Below are 23,319 nucleotides of genomic sequence, written 5' to 3'. Positions count from 1 at the left end.
TGCACACCGCCTCTTGCTTTTCGTTGGTGCATTACATCCTACTCGCTATAATATGCACGACTAGTTCACACGACTCAGGCAACCATGGATACTCTTCGATTAATAGTTTTGTCATACTTATATTTTTAGTAGTTGGACTACTAGCTGTGGAATTTCTGGGTCAAAAGACAAAAATAACTCCCTGGCATCAAGTCGATGCTGACTCATATCGACCCTCTAGAGCAGGATGGTAAAACCCCTGTGAGTTTCTGAGACTATAACTCTTAACGAGAGTAGAAAGCCTCACCTTCACCCTCGGAGCGGCTGGTGGCTTCGAACTGCTGACCTTGCGGTTAGCAGCCCACTTGTAACCATTACAACACCAGGACTCCTTTACCCCAGTGCAGAACACCTAAATTCCCTGCAGGAACCCAGGTAGCACCACAGTTAAGCACTCCGCTGCTAGTCTAAACAGTTGGTACTTCCGTTACACCTGTCGCTCCAAAGGAGACAGGCCGGATGAGTTGCTCCCTTGAAGGCCAGACTCTGACAACTCCAGGGGGCAGTTCTGCTCTGTCACCATGAATAGACATGAACACTGTGGCCCCAGACACTGTCACCTGCCCTGCACCTGTTTCAGAGCAGTAGCCAGGAGCGCTGTGGTCAGGGACAAAGTGCTGAGCCAGCTGGGTCTGGCGGGGTCCCCCAGGGTGGGCTGGAAAGAACTCTGCTGGGCATCAAAGCCTCCCGTACCCCACAGCTTGGTCTCTATGGGCCTAGGGCAAGTTTCTTCCCGGAGCATGTGTGACAAGGACCTAGCAAGTCAAATAAGGCTCTGCACTTCACTAACGCTGGTGGCAGCTGGGAGTCAGAGCAGAAGGAGGGGGCCAACTCACCTCTCCTGGGCAGCTGTGCCTCCAGGACCTTCTGACCTTGACTGGCTGGAGGTCAGCCAAGTCTCCGCTTGGTCCCTGCTTGGACCAGATGCTCAATCAGTCACGTCACTCGGGGAAGACTGACCCAGGACTCCACGTAGGGTCCTTGGAGTTTTTCCAAAGTAGCCTGATCCCATGTGGCCTTGATCAAATACTTTCCCCTTACTGGGACTCAATCCCCCCAGCCCCCTACAAAGCCGGGACAAACCCACCAGCCCCTCTGAGGCCACCTGCTTCTGCAAAGATGACCATCTTGGAAGCCCTCCGGGGCAGTTCTACTCTGTCCACAGGCTCTCAATGAGCTGAAATGTTCCGGCCAGCAATGGGGTTGGTTGCTTTCAGACTAGGGGGTCCCAGAAGACATGACCTTAAAAGGTGGCACCAGATCCTATCATTGTTTCACCCCAAACCCTAACTTTGTTTTTATTTTTAATGATTAAATCTTTTTGTGGGGGGCTTATACAACTCTTATCACAATCCACTCATACATCCATTGTGTCAAGCACATTTGTACATTTGTTGCCATCATCATTCTCAAAACATTTGCTTTCTACTTGAGCCCTTGGTATCAGCCCCTCATTTTCCCCTCCCTCCCCACTCCTCCCTGACCGCTCCCTCTTTCCCAATGAACCCTTGGTAATATGTAAATTATTTTTATTTTGTCATATCTTCCACCATCCAACGTCTCCCTTCACCCACTTCTCTGCTGTTCACCCCCCAGGGAGGAGGTTATATGTACATCCTTTCTCCCTTACCTTCCCTCCACCTTCCTGGTATCACCACTCTCACCACTGATCCTGAGGGGTTCATTTGGCCTGGATTCCCTGTGTTTCCAGTTCCCACCTGTACCAGTGTACATCCTCCGGTCCAGCTGGATTTGTAAGGTAGAATTGGAATCATGATAGTGGGGGGAGAGGAAGCATACCAGACAGTGCCCTGTTATGACCCCAACATTTTTTACTGACTCGTTTTCAGAAGTAGGTCATCAGGTCTCTCTTCCTAGTCTGCCATGGCCAGGAAACTCCCCTGACCCTGGCCCACCATGAGCGACTCTGCTGGTGTCTGACATGCTGGCAGCATCGTTTCCCAGTCACCGCAATCCAACAACCTCATACTCAGAGGGGTAGATGGTAGGTGGCGTCGTGGTTACATGTTGGACTGTGATCGGTAAAGTCAGCAGCTCAAAACCACCAGCCGCTCTGAGGGAGAAAGACAGCTTTCTACTCCCACTAGCAGTTATAGTGTCAGAAACCCACAGGGGCCATTCTGCCTTGTCCTGTAGGGTCGCTGTGAGTCAGCCTTCTCTTGGCAGGTCCCTCCGCCCCAGGTTCAACCAAGTGTTTCCTGGGGGGCAAACTGGCCATCACCAACGGCTGAGCGAGACCATGCTAGGGGCTCAGACAAGGAGCGTTGTTTGTTCCAATGAGGAGAGGAAGCTGTGGCAGCTGCCAAGCGGGTTCCAGGGACTCCTGCCTCCTGCTGCCCCTCCAGCTGGGCTGAGACGTCCAGTGCCCCTATCCTACCACTTTGAGAGGGCCGGGCTGGCAAGAGAAGTGGGCCGAACTTGAGAAAGACTGAGGAGAGAGAGCTCTCCTCCTGGGCCTGCTGGCCTCTGGGCATGGCCCAGGGACACTGTGAATTCCCTGGTATGGGCTTCTCAGTGTCTTCGAGCCTGTGATTGTTGGAAAGAGAAGGGCCAGGGAAACAAGCATTTCATGAACTCCCTGTGGCCTGAGCAAGCCACCCCACCCCACTGTCCTGAGTGACCTCATTCATCGCCCGCACTCGGGGGTGGGGGCTGGACTTGTCCAGAAATAGCGATTGATCCCGACTGAGGGCCAACCCGACGTGTGGAAAGCCTGAGGGGTGTGGGCTGGCCAGGATTCAGAGGCCACTGCTGGGCTGCTGGGTCTGACTGGCAATGTTTGCCTCGCAGCAACACTGAGGGGTGGCAGAGCAGGCAGAACGCCCTGCCCTCAGGAGCTAGAGGGCCCTTTGTCCCCACCAGCTGCTGAGCATTTTGCCTCTCAGATCCAGAGGGATGAGGCCCTGCAGCTGTAAGGTAAACCAAAAACCCCAAGCTCACTGCCACGGAGTTAATGACCTGCCAGGACAAGGCAGAACTGCCCCTGGGAATTCCCAGGACTGGAACTCTTTTTTTTTTTTCTCCTGTATGTACTGAGAATGTGTTGTGTACTCCAAAAAACAGCAAGAAAGACGCTGGGGGTGGCATGAGCATTTAAGACAGTCAGGTTAATGCCGTTACATCCACAATCCTATAATAACAGTCATAAAAACTAATCAGAATCGAAACCAAAGTACTCACGGCCAGCAAGTCCGCTCTGACTCACAGCGACCCCAAAGGACAGGGCAGAACTGCCCCTGTGGGTATCCAAAACTGCCCATCCTTTTTTTTTAATCGTTCAATCATATCAGGACTCTAACTCTTTATAGAAAGCCTCTTCTTTCTCCCATAGAGAGGCTGGTGGATTTGAACTGCTGAGGTTCTTAAATAGGAAAGCTATGGGGCCTGCCCCAGAAACCCAAGAGGGGCAGATGAATCACCTCTCCTTAAGGAGTGAATGGCTTTGGAAGGATCAGAGGTATGAGACACGGTCACTGGGCAGTGCCAATGGTGAAGTGAGAGCGAGGTTGGAGCCACCCATTAGTGCCTCATTAAAAAAAACCTGGCAATTGACCTCCAAAAAGCCACTGAAAACCCTGAAGAGCCCAGTTCTGCTCTGACACATGGGGTCACCTTGGCTCAGCATGGGCTTGAAGGCAGGGGTTCTTTCAGTGTGAGCCATGCCAGAGAAGATAAGACAAAGTAGGTAATGCTTCAGAATCATGGAGCTGGTGCCACGGGAAACAAACATACACACACACACCACCACCACCACCACGACGACGACCACCACCACCACCCCCTGCATGTGGCCAGTGACTCTTTCTGCTGTGCTCTGAGCTATTTCCCCAGTCCCTCCCTCCTGGAGCTGCCCCAGGGGTCCTCTTGGCAGGCACACACACGCACGCACGCACGCACACACACACACACACACACACCTGCATGTGACCAGTGACTCTTTCTGCTGTGCTCTGAGCTATTTCCCCAGGCCCTTCCTCCTGGAGCTGCCCCAGGGGTCCTCTTGGCTGTTCCTTAGCTGAGATTTCCTCCTGCCTTCCTTTCACAGAGGAGTCCTGGGGGCATGTGGCCCAACAGTTCCGAGTTGAACTGCTAACCCTAAGATGCTGAGATCTAAACCAAGCATCCCATGTTTCATCAGAACACTGTAAAGCGAGCTCCGTGCCATAATTTGTACTGCCTCACTTCCCAAGGTCCGGTTTCTGATGAGCCCCCTTCCATAGATGCTAAGCTAGGTCAGGGGCTCAAGTGTCAAGAGTCCCATCCATCTGTATGGAAGTGGACCTTTCAGCTAAGGCAGTGGTTCTCAACCTGTGGGTCGTGACCCTTTTGGGGGCGGAACAACACTTTCACAGAGGTGGCCCGATTCGTAACAGTAGCAAAATGATGTTATGAAGTAGCAATGAATGTTATGGTTGGGGGGGTCACCACCACATGAGGAACTGTATGAAAGGGTCACAGCATGAGGAAGGTTGAGAACCACTGGTCTAAGGTTTGTAACAGCCACCAGTCACCCTGGCTGAGCATCAGCCTCTCAGGCCAACCCCTTGTGGTTGGTCAGCTCCGTTGTCATGTCCATTGATGTCACATCATCAGAGTAGGCCCAGCAGACCAGGTTCTCAATGATTTATCAAAAGGCGAACACCAGGACTTTCTTTCTGAAACACCTCTGGGTGGATTCAAACTCCCAAACTTGCAGTTTGCAGCCATGCGCATTCACTGCTTGCATCACACAAGGTCTCCAGGGGGTTCCTTAACCACATGTTAAAAAAAACAAAACCTTGATAAATTATAAATTATTTTCATATCTTATACCAACCGCTGTCTCCCTTCCCCCTCGGTTTCTCCACCACCCCCCTTCTCTCCCCACCTTCCCTCTTCCCATCCTGGTATGGCTACTCCCATTACTGCTCCCGAGGGCTTTATCTGACCTGGATTCCCTGTGCCCTGAACTCTTATCTGTACCTGAGGACCTGCTCCAGCCTAGCCTGCAATCAAAGATAGGATTGGGGTCATGATAGTGGGGGTGAGGAAACCTCTAGGAACCAGAGAAATGTTGTGTCTTTCATCTGTGCTATACTGCGCCCTGGTTGACTCATCCTTTCCTTGTGACCCTTCTGTGAGGGGATATCCCATTGGGGGAGGGAGGGTAAAAAAGAGGAGCTGACACCAAGGGCTCAAATAGAAAATAAATGTCTAGAAAATAATGATGGCAACATATGTAAAACCATGCTTGATATAATCGGTGCATGGATTACTACAAGAACTGTAAAAGCCCCAATAAAATGATCTTTAAAAAATATATCCCATTGCCATTGAGTTGTCTCAAACTCACAGTGATTCTAAAGGATAGAATAGAACTGTCTCAGAGGGGTCTAGGAGCCCTGGTAGCCTACTAGGTTACACCTAGGGCTGTTAACTGTAAGGTCAGCCGTTCAAACCCACCAGCCATCCCATGAGAGAAAGAGGAGGATTTCTGCACCATAAAGATTTACAGCTCAGGCAGCTGTGCTTTGTCTACTGCCCTATAATGCTGCCGTGAGTCAGAATCAGCTCAAGGTCAGATTGCCACCTCTTCCCCCCCACGGGGCTCCTCGTCTGGTTTCAAACCACCGACCTTTCTGTGACAGCAGCTGAGAGCTCCACTACCGCCACCAGGGAGGGCTCCTTAGGCTCCCTCAAACCGGCAGACAGGAAGTCTCCCCAACTCAAAGGACAGAGGAGAGCTGCCCCGTGGCATTTCTAAGACGAGAGGTTTGGGGACAGTCTTCTCTTTGTGGTTCAAACTGCGGCCCATTGCATGTAAAACCTGACCTAATGGGACTGGATGGCACAACTCTTCCTGCTGCGAGTGAACGTTTGACTTGTGTGACGCATGATTCATGTGCCAAGAAAACCTTTTCAAAAACAAAAACACTAGCGCGCCTCAGGACTTCTACTATGCCTTCTTTGCCAATTTACTGAAATTCTTCAATAAAGAATTCGTCAACTACTGGTGCAACTACTGAAATATAGTTCTAGCCCCCCCTCCCAGATAAGATAAATATCGCCTATCAATCATTAAAGGAATAAGCTAGTGTCCTGGTAATCTCTAGTGGTGGCCAATTCGGCTTCCTGATCCCTATTGAACTCATGGAATTCTTTTTTCTTTACTTTTGATTGTGAATTCAGTGGGGCCTGACATTTTGTGTTAGTCTGGGTAATTTAGAGAAACAAATTCACAGACACTCATATGTTTAGAGAGAGTTTTATATAAAGGTTAAGTGCACATCAAGAAAACATTCCAACCCAGTGCTGCCCAAGACCACTAGTCCAACATTAGCCCATATATCTGACACCAATCCACAAAGTCCTCTTCCATCTCACAAAACACATGCAATGATGCCGACTGCAGAAAGAAAGCTGAATCAGTGAACATGTAAGCATCTCAGCACTCACAGGGGTCTCCATGTAGCTGCTCCAGCACCCAGGGCTGCATCTGGGTAGGTCCATGCGGCCTCTCCTTGGGGATGTCTTGCAGGAAGTGAGCCTTGCCAGCTGAAGCAGGGAACTGGCTAAAGCAGCTGCACTCTGGTCCGACCATCAGAAAGCAAGAGACCCAAGAACTAAAAAGGCAAGCCTCACGGAGGCATTTATCCCTCCACCCTTCAATTAACCCCATATGTGTTTATTGGCCAGGTTGGCACAATCAACTTTAACTATCTCACATTTCACAGCATCCTTTTTGTGTTCAACAACGTAAACTACATCTCAATCCTCTCAGCTGTTTCCCCTGCTTCCCCCCTCCCCCACTTTCCCTTCTCTTCTCCCCTGTAGGACACTGTCCTCCCTCTCTCTCAAGATAACACCCGTTCACCCTCTAGCCTGTGGCTACCTCTTCCCACTGCTCCCCGGCCGCCCCTGGCAATGCCCACCGCAGTCTGTTTCTTTCTGGCAGGAACTCAGGCACTCTCATCTACTTGTCTTCTTCAATCCGCTTCATGTGGTCTCAGATCATCTCTCCGCTGACTGCTTGAGCCCCTTCATGTCGATTCTGCAGCCTTGGGACAGATGGCCCTAGACGGCTCCCAACATTCTGGACTTCCGAGACATCTGAGGCCCATCTTGAGCATTTTCAGACCGGTCGTGGAATCAACCGTGTGTGTGTGTGTGTGTGTGTGTGTGTATGTGTGTTGGTAAAATCTTGGGCCTTTTTTGGTGGGAGATGATATTGGCTATTAATAGGCTGTCATGGCTTCTAGACTTTTCAATGGACAGAGCCAGGAAATACACATTTTGTTAGTTTGCTTTTTGTTTTTAAGTCACTTTATTGGGGGCTCTTTCACAGCTCTTACAACATTCCATACATTGATTGTACTCTGCATATTTGTACATATGTTGCCATCATCATTTCCAAAACATTTTCTACTTGAGCCCTTGGTATAAGCTTCTCTGTTTTCCCCTCCCTTCCCCACACTCTAACCCTCATGAATCCTTGATCAATTGAAATAGATGTTTTGTTAGAAAGAAGAGAAAGGTAGTTTGTTAGTACAAATTTATACTCTCAACTCTAATTTAAGAATGCCGAGTTTTTTTAAGGTGAAAGTGTGTGTGTGTTTTCAAAAAGAAACTATAGAAGCATGAACCAAAACTTAAGAAGAGGTTATGAGTTGGGTTGCCATCCATCCACAAGGTTAACAGGTCGAAACCACCAGCGGCTTCTCGGGAGAAAGATGACGCTTTCTACTCCCATCAACAGTTACAGTCTGGGAAACTCGATGGGGGAAGTGCTACCCTGTGCTACAGGCTCGCTATGAGTCGGCATCAACTCGGTGATGGTGAGTTTGGTTTTTAATAGTATATACAGAAACACACAGACACAAGGGGACTTCACAAAAGGGTGGGCCCGGCTATCAAAAGATACAGCATGTGGGGTCTTAAAGACTTGAAGATAAACAAGTGGCCATCTAGCTGGGAAGCAACAAAGCCCACATGGAAGAAGCACACTAGCCCGTGTGATCACAAAGGTGTCAATGGGATCATATTGTGAATGAGGGGGAGTGCATAGTGGAGACCCAAAGCCCATCTGTAGGCAACTGGACATCCCCTTACAGAAGGGTCATGGAGAGGAGAGGAGCCAGTCAGGGTGCAGTGTAACAACAATGAAACATACAGCTGTCCTCTAGTTCTTTAATGCTTCCTCCTCCACCCCCCAACTATCATGATCCCAATTCTACTTTACAAACCCAGATAGACCAGGGGATGTACACTGGTACAGATAGGAACCCAGGGAACCCAGGACAGATAAGCCCCTCAGAAACAATAATGAGAGTAGTGATACCAGGAGGGGAAGGGAAAGGTGGGGGGAGAAAAGGGGAACTATTATATAATTGATGTATGTATATGTATGGATTGTGATAAGAGTTGTATGAGTCCCTAATAAAATGTTTTTAAAAAAAATTTTAAAGAAAAGTGGAACTGATCACAAGGATGTACATATAACCCCCTTCCTGGGGGGATAGACAATAGAAAAGTGGGTAAAGGAAGACATTGGACAGTGTAAGACATGACAAAATAATAATTTATAAATTATCAAGGGTTTGTGAGGGAGAGGGGGCAGGGAGGGAGGGGAAGATGAGGGGCTGATACCAAGGGCTCAAGTAGAAAGCAAGTGTTTTGAGAATGATGATGGCAACAAATGTACAAATGTGCTTGACACAATGGATAGATGGATGGATGAATTGTGATAAGAGTTGTATAAGCTCCCAATAAAATGACTTGAAAAAGAAAAGAGAGAGAGAGTGTGTGTGTATGTGTGTGTAGGGGGTGGTATTCCACTATCTTGTCATTCCACTTTCCATGAACTGTCTGCAGTGCCTTGGTAGGCATGTACCCCAACCCAGATGGCAAAGAGTACCAAACTGCAATCCCTGTTTTTCCTCCTCCTCCTTGTTGACTGGCTGAACAAACCAGGGGACTCTGCCCTTCCCTTGGCCATCTCCTTCCACTCCGTTGGCTGGATGCTCTCAAATGTCCAGAGTCTCCCACTCGTGGGTGCTGGTGGGCAGTTCCTCGTCATCTGTGATTACAAATAAGGGTGCAATGAAAAGCTTGGAGTTGTGTGTTCTTGTATTTTTACCAACTGCAAGTGCATGGCTCATACCCTACGGCAGTGAGAAGCCTTTATTTTCCTATTATTGAAGTTTACTCGGATGCATCTTTTTGCCTTTTTATACCAGTGGGCTTTGGGGATAGAGACCTAGAAGTAGAAGGCTTGGGTGAAAGAACATATTCAACACATACTCACTGCCGTTCTGACTCATCGTGACCCCAGAGGACAGAGCAGGACTGCCCTGTGGGCTTCTGAGACTGGAAACTGCTACAGGAGTAGAAAGCTCCCTCTTTGGTATGTGCAATTTATAATCCCGAGAGGTCAAAGCACCCATCCACATGGAATTTTATCAATCTTTACCGGAGGAGTAAGATAGAGAAGCCCTACCCTAAGCCATTTCCCAAAGCCTGAGGCCCAGGGCAGCCTTCCACTTGCTTAATTTGGAGGCAGGCTTGGATGGATCTGGCTTAAGAAATGTCTAGACCCCTGAGGGGAATTCCAGGTTCTTTAACTGTGATAATCCTCATTAATGAGGTTGAATACTCATTAATGAGGAATATTCATTTTGGGCTGAACAGAAGCCCTAGATGTTTAGTTTGGGTGGGTGGGGGGGGGGTGGTTAGGATTGGGTCTGGGTTTGGGCCTTTGATGGAGAAGCCACTTAAAAATGAATTCTTCCTTTAGTTGTTCAACTTGGCTGCCAAACTGTTTTACAAGCAAATGCTCAGCCTGAGAGCATTTTTTAAAGACCCTGAGGGTCATACCTTTACCAATCCGGTTAGGATACAGTCTGCTACTCTATCAACTCCCCCGCAGCCTCTAGGTTGATTCCAGCCCATGGGTACCTTCCGTTTAGCACGAATTAGTTGCTGAGTCTCTTACAGGAATGCCAGACTTGCAACTTCTCTAGAAAACTTGGCTGCTCTGGTCTCTTGGCCAGCCTTTCCTGGCCACACCTGCTGGTTGGAGCTGAGTAGAGGCTGCCCCCAGGTGGCAGGACACACATCCCATTATTCCCATACAGCCTGACTGCTCTTGGCCCTTGCCTCCTGCTGGCTCTCAAGCTGGTGAACCCTGCCCTGGGCTGAGCTGGAGGTGATGGAGCATCCGTGGCAGGATTCTCAACATCCACGTGAGAGACCTGGGTTCCATTCCCGGCCAGTGCATCTCATGGGCAGTCGAGGCCCCACGGTCCACGGAAGCTTGTGTGTCATGATGCTGGCCAGGCTTCTGTGGAACTTCCAGACTATGGGCCCTCATGGTCTCACCCACAGCCCATTGTGGGGAGGAGCCAGGAGCCAGCGCTTTCATCCCTAGCACAGACTCAGCAAGACCCAACACACTGCTGTCGGTCCATTCCAACAAGCAGAGACCCCACAGCACAGAGTAGAGGTGCTACTTAAGATCCCCAAGGCTGTATCTTTGCTGAAATGGACAGCCTCATCTTTCTCCAGTGGAGCAGCTGGTGAGGTCCACCCATCAACCTTTTGGCTCACAGCTGAATACCAGAAGGGCTCGTTAACCACAGAGACCCCGAATTGGCACCCTCTGAAGTCAAAGGCTGAATGTCTTCTTTGGTGGTTGACTGCCCAGCCTCCAGCCTGTCCCCAGCACACACTGCTGAATGAGTAAAATGGTGTATCGTTTCCAGCGTTACATGGTACAGTTAGAACACTGTCTTAGACGGGGCCCTTGAAGCAGATTGGCAACCCAGACGTCCTGGACATGGGTTATCCCACCCGTTAAATCCACTCGTCCGTCAAGAGGCCACCCCGCGCCCTCTTCCCTCTGCAACCTGGCCTTTCCTCTGCATGAAGATTTTAAGGCAGACAGATCCCAAGATATCAGCCAATCATGACTGTCAGCCATGGTACCGGATGCTTATTTTTTCAATCACTTTTTTAGGTGGGCAGAGGAGAGGCATGTTTTTAATCCCCAAAAGCTTCTATCCCCAGTCTCGGTTTTTGTGTTTGCTTTTTTTCTTTTCTTAACATCATTTTATTGGGGCTCTTACAGCTCTGATAAAATCCATACATCAGTTGTGTCCAGCATATTTGTACATATGTTGCCATCATCAGTTTCTAAACATTTGCTTTCTATTTGAGCCCTTGAGATCCCCATTCTTGATGAGGCCGTGTGACTTTTCCTGAATTTTTATTTTCTGATAAGCCTGAGGGAAGAAATGACCATTGAAATCCCAGAATACTTGCAATTTTCTGAGCCCTCTGGCATGCGTTTTTTTGTTTTGTTTTTCCATGACTTACATTCCTTATCAAGTCTCATTGGAAGCCCTTGAGGGAAAGGCTGGGTCAGGTAAGAGAGTATATAAGAAGGGCCTCAGAGAGCGTCCCTCCACCGGACTCGCTCTGTCCTGAGCCCTCTTCCCTGGAAGAAAACATGAAATGGTTTGGGATCTTCGGACTGCTGGCCCTCTCGGAGGCCCTGGTCACGTAAGGCTGAGGCTGCACTCTCTCCCTGGGCTCTTTCTCACCTGCCTCTTCTCTCACCTGCCCAGGAACCGAGAAGGAGCCTTGCTTTTCTCTTTCCTTCCTTCTTTCTGCTTCTCTTCTTCATCTTCTTTCTTTTATTTGTCTGAAGCCAGTTGCAATTTTGCTCTTTCTCCTCTTAGAACCACGCAGGCCAGTCTGTGGAGCAGATGGATTTTCAAGCAGATTTTTTTTTTCCATCTGCAGGATTTTTAGGGCAGTGAACCTTCTCTTTCGCCTTTTAAATTTATTCATTTTATTATTATTATTATTATTATTATTATTATTATTATTATTATTATTATTCTCTTGTATTGAAAGACTGGGCTTTCTACTCCCATTCACAGTTACAGACTCAGAAACACACCGGGAAGTTCTACCCTGCCCTATAGGGTTGCCATGAGTTGGCCTCCACTCCACGGCAGTGAATTATTTATTCCTTTTGATTTGTGGAATGTAAACATACACATAGAAAAACTCGGCTGTGGTAGCACAGCCTAGCGCATCAGAATCTTGACAGTATCCCAGGAAATCCCCTCTATTATGGATATTTCTTCTACCCTCCTCCCTCCCTCCCTGCCCTGCCCATCTCCATTCCATCATCCTCCATCCTAGCCCTCCTGCCTTTGAAGCTTTATCCTGCAGCAAATGCTGCCTTTGTACTCGGTTCTTGAGTGTCTCTTTAAACGTCTCCATTGATGGATGAGTAGCCAGGTGTGCTGTGGGGCCCAGGGCTCTTAGGATGGTTGTCAAGGAGGCATAGCCCCAGTCACCATCATGGGCTATGTGGACGTGGCACCCTGGAGCTGTTCAGTGCACAACCTACCCAAGCAGCTGTCGGCCTGGTGCCGGCCCCACGCCCAGGGCTTCTCTCTGATCTCTCGTTGTTTCTGCATGCATGTGTCTCTGGGGATCCCTGGGAAGCACACAACTACTGAGCCCAAAGCTGTCGGTTCGAAACCACCCAGAGGCACCACAGAAGAAAGGCAGCCTCAGGATGTGCTTCCAAAAGATCACAGCCTAGAAAACGCTGCGCACCCGGGGTCACTGCACATTGCCATCCGCGTGAGGGCAGCGGCTTGGGCTTTGTCTCACATGTGCAGGACTCCCCGTGTTTCAAGTGCTGCTTGCTCTGCTGGCTCCCCCCCTCATCCTCTTATTCCCCGACTCTGCTCCCCATTTCTATCCTGACCCCCAGCCCCAAGGGTTCTCACCTCCTGGCTCCCTCTTGCCCCATCTTCTCAATGAACCAGGAGAGAGACTTGGCGATTCTACTTCCGGGCATCACGTTGCCACTCACAGGCCCTGTGACCACAAGGTGTCCAGCTCGCTGTCCTCTGATCCGTCTGCCATCAGAAGAGGATCCGATGGCCCTGTCTCCATCCTTGGGGCTGTGTCTAGTGACAGTCACCGCATCAGTGGCCGCCACTACTGAGACCCATGGGCAGGAGCCATGCGTCCTTCCTCTGATTTGATATCCAAAGCATTGCCAGTGTGGGCCTCACCTGTAAACACACCAGGACCCTGAGGCTCAGAAACACCACGTGACTTGCCCAGGATGGGTCCGCCGGGCTCCGTTGCTGTGGGCTCTGCTCACAAGGGGGGGGGGGAAAGCCAGACAAGGAAACCCACTGTCATCAGGCTGATTCCCACGCATAGCGACCCTGCAGGACAGGACTGGCCCTGTGGGTTCCCGAGACTGTAACTCTTTACAAGAGCTATTAGCCTCCCCCTCTCCCTTGGAGTGGCTGGTGGGTTTGAACCTCCAACCTAGGGGTTCGCAGCCCAACACCTGAATCCACCGTGCCATGAGAGCAGGGACTTCCGGTGTAGGAAGTGGCCGCTAGCTTGTAAGGCGGGGGTATCTGAGGGCTGTCTCTTTATCGTTTCCTGTTCAAGGATCCCTCTGCAAAAGATCAAGCCCCTGAGAGAAAGCCTGAGGGAAATTAACCAGCTGAAGGACTTCTTGGACACGTATGGGCACAGCATGATCTCCAAGTATTTTCTCAGCCAGGAGAGCAAGGACGGTCCCAAAATGGCACTGCAGAACTACCTGGATGTGAGTGTCCATTGTGCAGAGGAGGCTTGGTGGCATAGTGGTTACACATTGGGCTGCCAACTGGAAGGTCAGCAGTTCAGAACCACCAGCTGCTCCTAGGGAGAAAGATGAGGCTTTCTACTCCCGTAAAGGGTGACAGTCTCAGAAACTCACAGGGGCGGAACTGCCCTGTCCTGTAGGGTGGCTCTGCATCAGAACTGACTGGGTGGCAGTGAGTTTTGTTTGTTTGTTTGTTTGTTTGTTTGTTTTCTGGAAGGTGATCTGAGTGGGCTGCCTGGAGGAGGAGGACTTGAGGCATTTGCAGGGGAGACTAGAGAGCTTTTCAAATGAAGGCTCTGGCTTGAGCAGAGGCTGTGGGTGGGGCTATTGGAAAGTAAGGTCAAGATGCAGGGAGGGGTACCATAAAGCAGGCAGCCACTCTCGGACTTGGGGGCGGCCAGCCATGCCCTGACTGCCCTCCCCGCCTGGACAGATGGCATACATCGGCACCATTAGCATCGGGACCCCGCCTCAGGAGTTTGAAGTCATCTTTGACACGGGTTCCACTGACCTGTGGGTGCCCTCCATCTACTGCCACAGCTCTGCCTGCAGTGAGTGCCTGCTCTCAGATCCCCACCACCCCTGCCCCTGCATGCTCTACACCCCATCTTGCTCCCTGGCAGCCCAGACTGAAGCCAACCTTGTGTCCTCAGAAAGCCACAGTGTGTTCCACCCTCTGAAGTCCTCCACCTTCCAGTTCTTGGGCCAGCCCATGGACATCACCTACGGCACCGGGTCCATGAAGGGGTTTGTGGGCAGAGATACGGTGAAGGTAATGTGTAAGCCAGAGGCTTAGGCCGAGCCAGCGGCGGCTGCCAGAGTCAGGCCTGGACTCGGCTGGGGGTGGCCATCGTTCCCAGCATCCCCTAGAAGCTGGCCAGCAGGCCTGGGGGGCGGAGGGAAGTGCCCCTGCTGACCTAGAATGTGGGACCACCAGCCAGGCTGGCCCTCCTGGAGGGTCCAGAGGGTTATCAGCTCTGTTACCATGAAGCTGATTTTTGCCCGAGCACACACACAAAAATCTCCTGCCTGGTGTGTTTGCGTGTGCTGAAAATAGCCACTCCAAGATGCTTACCAGCACAACTGCCAGCTGCCACGTTAACACCTCGGGGACATGGACGGTGTGTCTCATGTCATACCACCCTTTTCACAATCCCTTCCCGACCTCGCCCCCCACCACTGACAGACATAAACGCCAAGCTCCCCTAACAAGCACTTGTTCTTTCTTCCTCCCTCCCACCTCTGCTGAACATTGACAATCAGCTCTTTCTATCTCCCTGCATATTTCCTGTGACTGAATGGTGGCTGTCCTTTCATGAATGACCCATCTGGATTCACGTGAGGTTGACGAGGTTCCTCGGGGCCAGGGCATGCGTCAGGACTTTGTGCGCCCTTTTCACGGCTGCATAATATTCCAATAGTAGCCTATTGCCCTTTTCATGGCTGCATAATATTCTACTAGTAGCCTACTGCACAGGCTACTTTGTCTATCATCTGCCGGTGACCTTCTAGGTTGTGAAAGGTGCTGAAGTAAACCTTGGGGAGCAGGTTTTTTTGTGTCCCTACCTTGGCTCCTCCTGGGTAGGGCATTAGGATTGGGGTTATTGGTAATTCTAAGTTGAAAACAGACAAACCGGTTGCCTCTCATCGAGACCCTAGAGGACAGAGTAGAACTGCCCCACAGGCCTTCCCAGCCGATCATCTTTATGGCAGCAAATGGTTGCCATGGAGCCGCTGGTGGGTCCCAACAGCTGAGTGCTTAACCTCTGCACCACCATGGCTCCTTGCTGAAAGGGGAAATAGAAGGAACTCCCCTTCACACCACGGCCTGAATTCAGATGTCCAGCTTCCCAGACTTAGAGAAAATAAATTTCTGTTTGTGAAAGCCACCCCCTTGTGGCACGACACACACCCCATACACTCACTCGCGAGCATGCGGCGGTATACACAGCAGTAAGGGATGGCTCTGCCCCCACCCCTCCACCCCCTGTTGGAGTGGTCATCAGATGGTAGAGATGCCCAGGCAACAGTGATCCTGCTGTCCGGCTGCTAGCTTGTCCAGTAGGAGCCATTTGGCCACCTGGGGAAGGTGCCCGACCCCGCGTCCGTGCTGTGCTTGTCTGAGAGGCAGTCTGTGGCAGAGCCAGTCCTCGCTGCCGCTCTGCAGGGTGAGGAACGTCTCCCCACCCACTTCTGCCCCGACCCAGCTCTCATTCCGGGGCACGCTCTTCTCTCCGGCCCAGGTCGCAGGGCTGGTGGATGAAAACCAGGACTTTGGGCTGAGCGTGCTGGAGCCCACGCCCTTCATGGACATGATGCCCTTCGATGGCGTTCTGGGGCTGGCCTTCCCCACCTTGGCCACCAGTGGAAGCACCCCTTTCTTTGATAACCTTCTGAAGCAGGGAGTCATCTCTCAAGGTGTCTTTGCCTTCTACTTGACCGGGTAAGTGTGAGCCGAAAAATAAATCAACAAAATCATTTCCCATGGACTCGGTCCTGGGGCCAAAGGGGGGCCCCACGGGTGCTTCCAGAGGGGCGGAGTTGCCAGAGATTCGATCGCCAGGTCACTCTGGTGAGGTGTCTCTGGGCAGGCTGCAGCCTCACCTGAAGCTGCGGAACATGCAAACTGCTTTCATCAGCCAGGGGCTCCTCAGTCTGGGCCGGACAAGGCCTGCCTCCAGCGAGGCTGAGAGAAAAGGTGTGTGAGGTTACAGTCTGTCTGACCCAGAAGCTGCTTCAGAGGTGTCTGCTCCGGGGGCTGGCAATCTGTGACCCAGAGGCCCTGCTTTTGTATGGCAGGTTTTATTGGCACCCAGTTCGGCAAGATGCCCGTGATGCCCTTCGGGAGACAATGGGCCAGACAAAATGGGGGTCTGCCCTGTGGGCCCAGCGCCCTGCGGTGGGCCTCGGCACCCACTCTGTTACTGGCAGGGCCTGGGTCTCTTCAGAGGCCTGGACACAGTGGAGCCCAGATCTGAACTTCCCCTCTCAGCTTCATCGCTTATCAGCCCCGGTCATGACCAGCCTTGGGCGGGGCAGGTCCCCAGTCCCCTCTGCCCGGCCGGCCACTGTGGGGACTGCTGGGTCCTCCTCTCCGTCATGACCAGCATGTCTGCTCCGTCTGTTCCAGAAGCCAGGATGAGAAGGGCAGCGTGGTGATGTTTGGTGGGGTGGACTCTTCCTACTACAAGGGGGAGCTGCACTGGATCCCCGTGACCAGGCCCAACTTCTGGCAGTTCACCATAGACAGGTAAGGCCTTGACGAGGTGATGCCTCCCCCGTGTGATGCTTCCCACGCCCCCCAACAGACACAGACACACACGGATGCACGCCCACAGGTAGGCAGGCCACTCTCTCTCTCTCTCTCTCTCTCTCTCACACACACACACACACACACACACACACACTACAGACATACACCATGAGACATGCCACACAGACACCCACAATCACAGACAGACCTTTGCACACACACAGATACACACCATTACAACACAGACAGCTATATATGTACAGACACACACAGAGACATACACCATGAGGCACACCACACAGACACACACAATCACAGACCCTTGCACACACACAGAGATACAAGCTATTACAACCCAGACACACACCTATGTATGTACAGACACACACACAGACATACACCCTGAGACACGCCATATAGACACACACAATCACACACAGAGAGACCCTTGCACACACATACACACCAAGACACACAGAGAGTCAGACATACAGATACACAGAGACAGACACACACCATATACAGACTTCCTCTTCCACAGTTGCCCAGGGCTCCCCTGCCTCCATTCCGAGCATGGGGTGCTGCTGCCCATGAGAACCTCCTTCTTGGCTCCGAGCCCCATAGTTGGCGAGCCCCTGAGGAGCCTAGACCCAAGTCTCCCATCGGCCTCACTCTTCCTCCACGTATCCACGTGTCCCACAAACGTTCCTCTGCCTCCGCGAGCTTGACGGAGGCACGGAGTCCACTGCCTCCTCTTACAGATTGCCTTATGATGTGTGCGAAGCAGCAGGTCCCTCAACAGTCCATGATTTTGATAACGCTCGCCCGGGCAGGAGCAGCCCTGGTGGCACAGTGGGATATGCACTGAGCCCCTGAGCACAAGGTGGGCAGTTCAAACCCACCAGCCGCTCCTCGGGAGACAGATGATGCTGTCTGCTCCCAAACAGATGCCAAGGCCTCAGAGAGCCTCAGGGGCGGTTCTACCCTGCCCTGGGGGAGGAGGGGTCACTCTGAGTTAGAGGGTCACTCTGAGTGAATGGTGGGGGACATGATGGGGAGATCAGGGCAGGGAGCTTCTCTAGTGTGAGAGGAGGCCATGCCTGAAAAAGTGACAGGCCAGATTCCCAAGGTCAAAGAGAAATTAGCCACCCAAAGAAGATCGGGGGCAGTTCTTGGCAATGGGTGGTGGTCAGCGTGTATGGAGGAAGGCCCAGTGTGACGGGGAACAATGGGATACAGAGAGACAGCAGCCAGGGGTGGGGCTGGAGAGCTGACTCGGGTCACCTTTGTCCCCCTCTGTCAGCATCTCCATGAACGGAAACATCATCAGCTGCTCCCACAGCTGCCAGGCCATCTTGGATACGGGAACTTCTCTGGTGTCAGGACCGCAGGATGCTGTTTCCAACTTCCACAGCGCCATCGGGGGCGGGGCTTCCTACAGCGGCGAGGTACAAGATCATTTCAGAGGGCTGCTGCTGGGGACGGGGAGGGGTGGGCGCGCTGTCCACTCAGGGGCAGGTCAGCCTGACCAACCATCACCCTCCCTCTCTTTCATGGGCAGTTCACCATTGACTGTGCAGACGTGAGCGTACTCCCTGACATCATCTTCACCATCAACGGAGTCCAATACCCAGTACCAGCCAAGGCCTATGTCCAGCAGGTGAGGGGCGGATCCGAGGTCGGATCCTCAAATCCCAGGACTTTCCAGAAGCCTTGGGCCAAGGCTGGGAGGAAGAGAGCCCCTGGAGGCCAAGCTGTGTCACTGCAGGCATGGCCAGGCCCACCTGCATGACTGGCTCCTCCCCCAAAATCAGGCTCTGAACAGCCAGGGACGACCTCCATCAGATGGAGACCTGAGCCGGACATCCAGGTTCTCTGAGGAAGGAAGGCGGGGGGGGGGGGCGGGGGGCGACACAGCTGCTTACAACAAGCAGTAATTCCAGGACCTGGGTGGCCACCTGCCTCTGCACCTGCTTAAAGGAGCACTTTGGCAAACAGAAAACAAACAAACAAACCCACTGCTATTGAGCGGACCCATTCCATGGGATTTCCGAGACTCTCCGTCTTTACGGGAGCAGACAGCCTCATCGTTCTCCCTCGGAACTGCCCGCGGGTTTGAACCCCCTAGCTTAGGGTTAGCAGGTCCAGGACTCTTTAGAGGTGGGGGAGGAGGAGGAAGGCCACAGAACGGAGTAACTGTTCAACTGAAGGTGGGCTTTCCAACTTTTCTAGGGGAGAGACACGTGCTACAGCAACTTCCAAACCACGCCTTTGAGCCTCACCCAAGATATCTGGATTCTGGGCGACGTTTTCCTGAGGCTGTATTTCTCCGTCTACGACCGGGATAATCAGAGGGTGGGCCTGGCGCCAGCGGTGTGAACCCACTCCCCTCTCCGCAATGCCCACACCACAAATGCCCCTGGACCACACACACACAGAGGCACAGAGAGACGCCCAGCTACAGCCACACTAAGAGCTGTACCAGGGCCCTTTGCAGTGACTGAGGCTGGACCTCCCAGTGCTAACAAAGACGGCGGTCCGGGTCTGGATGGACACAGGACTCAGGCCACCTCAGGCCCGGTGTCACCTACCCTCCGGACCCCTGCGCTCCCTCCAGCTTGACAGGACGGTGGTGTGGATTCAACTGTCTTCCCCTCGGTGTGGGGATTCTAACTCCTCCGCCTATGGATGTCAGCTCAGAACAGGAGTTACTCTGTTAGGTTGAAGGAGGCCGCGCCAGCGTAGGGAGTGTCTGAAACCCCACCGTCATTGAGTAAAGAGCCGGAGGAGGTAGAGGCCAGCCAGCAACAATGGGGGACAACGGACAGATACCCCGTGCAGATGCCCAAGGACCACCGAGGAAGAACAGGAGAGGCGCTACGAAGAGGAATTTAGGCTCCCTCAGATCTAGTACCACCTTCCTGCCCAGAGCTGGTGTCCACCCTGAATTCTTTCTGCCTTCTCACCTCGTCGCCTGTGATACAATAAATTTTCTACAAGCGCCGCCTGCGGAGCTTCGATGATATCAGCCCCAGGGCACTCACGAGGGAGGCCCTGGTGGTACAGTGGGTGACACATTTGGGATTGCTAACTGCAAGGCAAGCAGTTCGAATCCACTAATCACTCGGTGAGAGAATGTGGAGGCTGTCTGCTCCCATAGTCTTAAATTCGAGTTGCTTCCAAAGCATAGTGACCCTGTAGGACAGAGTGGAACTGCCCCTGTGGGTTTCTGAGACTGTCACTCTTTTTTTTTTAAATCATTTTATTGGGGGCTCTTATAAGATCCACACATCAATTGCATCGGTCACGTGTGTGCATATGTTGCCATCAACATTTCCAAAACAGTTTCTTTCTACTTGAGCCCTTAGTATCAGCTCCTCTTGTTTCCCTCCCTCCCCCATCCTGCCTCCCTTGTGAACCCTTGATAAATTATAAATTATTATTATTTTCATATTTTACATGGTCTGCTGTCTCCCCTCTTCCACATTTCTGTTGTTCATCCCCCGGGAGTGGGGTGTGTGTGCTATGTCAATCATTGCAATCAGTTCCCCATTTCTCCCCCTTCTACCCCCACCCTCATGGTATCACTCCTCCCATTACTGTTCCTGAGAGGTTTATCTGTCCTGGATTCTGTGTGTCGAGAGCTCTTATCTGTACCAATGTTCGTACTCCGGTCTAGCCAGATTTATAAAGTAGAACTGGGTCATGATAGTGGCGAGGAGGAAGAAAAAAAGAACTGGAGGAATGTTGTGTGTTTCATTGGTGCTATACGGCACCCTGGCTGCTCGTCCCTTCCTTGTGACCCCTTTGTGAGGGGATGTCCAATTGTCTACAGATGGGATTTGGGTCGCCACTCTGACCCTCCTTGTTCCAATTGATATGTTTTGGGTCTTTTGATGCCTGAAACCTGTTCCCATCAACACCTCATGATCACACAAGTTGGTGTGATTCTTCTATGTGAACTTTGTTGCTTCCCTGCTAGATGACCACTTGTATAACTTCATGTCTTTAAGACCCCAGATATGATATCTTCTAATAGCTGGGCACCATCAGCTTTCTTCACCACATTTGCTTATGCACCCATTTTGTCTTTAGCGAGTGTGTCGGAAGGTGGGCATCACAGAATGCCAGGTTATTAGAACAAAGTGTTCTCGAATGGAGGAAGGGCTTGAGTAGAGGCCCAATGTATGCCTGCTACCTTAATACTTAACATATAAATATATGTACATAGACCTATATCCCTATCATTATATATTAATATATTTACATATAGACACGCCTATATTTATATCTCTATATATGTCACTTTTGCCTCTTAGTTCTTTCCTCTACCTCCGTTTACTTTCCTCCTGTCCCGCTATCATATTTGACCTTCATTTGGCTCTCAGTAATTCCTCTTGACTCCATTGCACTTGGTCAAGCCCCACCAGGTATTCTATGCCCTCCTCACACTCAATTTTAGATCTCTTGTTGTTCCCTTGTCCCTGAGTTTATTGACTTCCTCCTCCCTTTCCCCCCTCTTCCTCCTCTCCCGTGTCCCCCTGGAACCATCAGCCCCATTGTTTGCTCCTCGGAACGGTTTATCCTGCCTATCTTAGATCAGAGACATAGGAAGAAAAGGAATGAAAAAGGCCACAATAGTTCCAGGCCTGTCTGCTGACCCATATGAATGTTTTCTGGTCAGGTCTGATGCGGTGCCAAAGCCCTGGCCCCCAAGGCCCCCAGGATTCCTCGGGGACTTTGTTGCCTTGCTCCCCTTGATGCTCTGTTGTGCGCCCTTTGTGTTTCACTGTGTGTGTGTGTGTGTGTGTGTGTGTGTGTGTGTGTGTATTGGGGGCTGGAGGGGGGGTCAGACTGGGCACAACTCCCACACTGTATCTCCAGTGCTGTCCCCTGACTGTCACTCTTTATGGGAGTAGAGATCCTCATCTTTCTCCCTCAGAGCAGCTGGTGGTTTTGAACGGCTGACCATGTGGATTGCAGCCCAACAGGCAACCACGACACCCAAAGGGGCTGTTCTACTCAGAAGGTCTGCATGAGTTTGAATAGGTTTGATGGCAGTGGGTTTAAGGCAGTGGGTATAATTATAGCAGATGGTAAAGAATGGGATAGTGATTATGCATTGGGCTGCTAACTGCAAGGTCAGCAGTTCGAAACCAACAGCCACTCTGCTCCTCAGAAGAAAGATGAAGCTTTTTATTCCTGTGAAGAGTTACAGTCTCAGAAACTCACAGGGGCAGTTCTACCCTGTCCTACAGGGTCGCTGTGAATCAAGATCAACTTGAAGGCACTGAGTTTGAATGTGTCCCAGGGACAAGTCACATAATCTGGTGTCAACGTAAGGCTATTGAACAATGGCCTTCCACTCACGGTGGGCTCGGGGGTGGGGGGCTTTGAAATGGATGACTCTCCCTTGGCCCCCAACAGCAAGGCATACACAGAATTCCAGCCACCATTATCTGCCACCTATATCTATAATACCCCTGCCAGCTCCACTCCCAAGTGACAGTCCCTGATGGAGCCCTGAGCTCTCCCCCCTCCGCCCCCCGCCCCTCAAACACCAAGCATGGCTATTCTCAAGGCCTCAAAGACTATCTTGGGGAGGAAATCTCATACAAAAGGAAAACAGGGTGCGCAAAGCCTTCCTCCTTCCATAAAATGCCCGGGATTCCCTAAGCGTCCTCCTGGGACACCCCTAGGAAGCCATTTGGTGGGAACCACCAGAATTTGAGACGTATGAACCAAAAAGAATACTAATCAAACCCATTGTCATCAAGTCAATTTCAATTCACAGAGCCACCGAGATTCAGAGTAGAACTTGGCCATCATCCTATGGAGCCCTGGTGGTGGAGTGGTTATGTGTTGGGCTGCCAGCCACAAGGTCAGCAGTTCAAAGCTACCAGCTGCTCCAAGGAAGAAAGACGGGGCTTTCTACTCCCATAAAGAGTGACCATCTCAGAAACTCACAGGGGTAGTTCTACCGTGACCTAGAGGGCAGTTAGGAATCAACATTGACTCCAGAGCTGTGGGCTTGGTTGGGGGTTTTATTGAGGTATTGGGGTCTTTAACAATATTGTTTCATTTTCTCGTGCAAAGCGAGAAATATTTATTACCAATGTACAGATGAGGGGGTGGGTGTCTTGGGTCTGCTTGAGCAGCAGATTCGTCCAACTGCTGACCATGCACTGCGGGGAGGGGAGGGATGTAATGAAAATCCTAACAATGCTTATATCCAGTGTGGTAGTTACATAACCTGGTGTCAACTTAAGACTATTAAGAGTGAAGGAGTGGAGTTTAGCCTGTCAATCAGGTCACAGCTTGATGACCTCATTTG

General features: G+C 51.3%; 1 protein-coding gene across 1 annotated transcript; it reads left to right on the top strand.

Moving 5' to 3' along the window:
- Window positions 1–11,450: 11,450 nt before the first annotated feature.
- LOC142446270 (pregnancy-associated glycoprotein-like) lies at window positions 11,451–20,062 on the top strand. Its single transcript, XM_075548038.1, has 9 exons — window positions 11,451–11,598; window positions 13,534–13,693; window positions 14,166–14,283; window positions 14,386–14,504; window positions 15,976–16,175; window positions 16,863–16,982; window positions 18,289–18,433; window positions 18,547–18,645; window positions 19,218–20,062. Exons 1-9 carry the CDS (start codon window positions 11,546–11,548, stop codon window positions 19,362–19,364), a joined length of 1,161 nt encoding a protein of 386 aa, XP_075404153.1. The 5' UTR covers window positions 11,451–11,545; the 3' UTR covers window positions 19,365–20,062.
- The last annotated feature ends 3,257 nt before the right edge of the window (window positions 20,063–23,319 follow it).

Source organism: Tenrec ecaudatus, chromosome 4 (assembly GCF_050624435.1).
Source record: "Tenrec ecaudatus isolate mTenEca1 chromosome 4, mTenEca1.hap1, whole genome shotgun sequence".
In the NCBI taxonomy this organism is placed as follows: Eukaryota; Metazoa; Chordata; class Mammalia; order Afrosoricida; family Tenrecidae; genus Tenrec; species Tenrec ecaudatus.
Note: the sequence above shows the minus strand (reverse complement) of the source record. Positions and strands in the feature narration are given on the sequence as shown.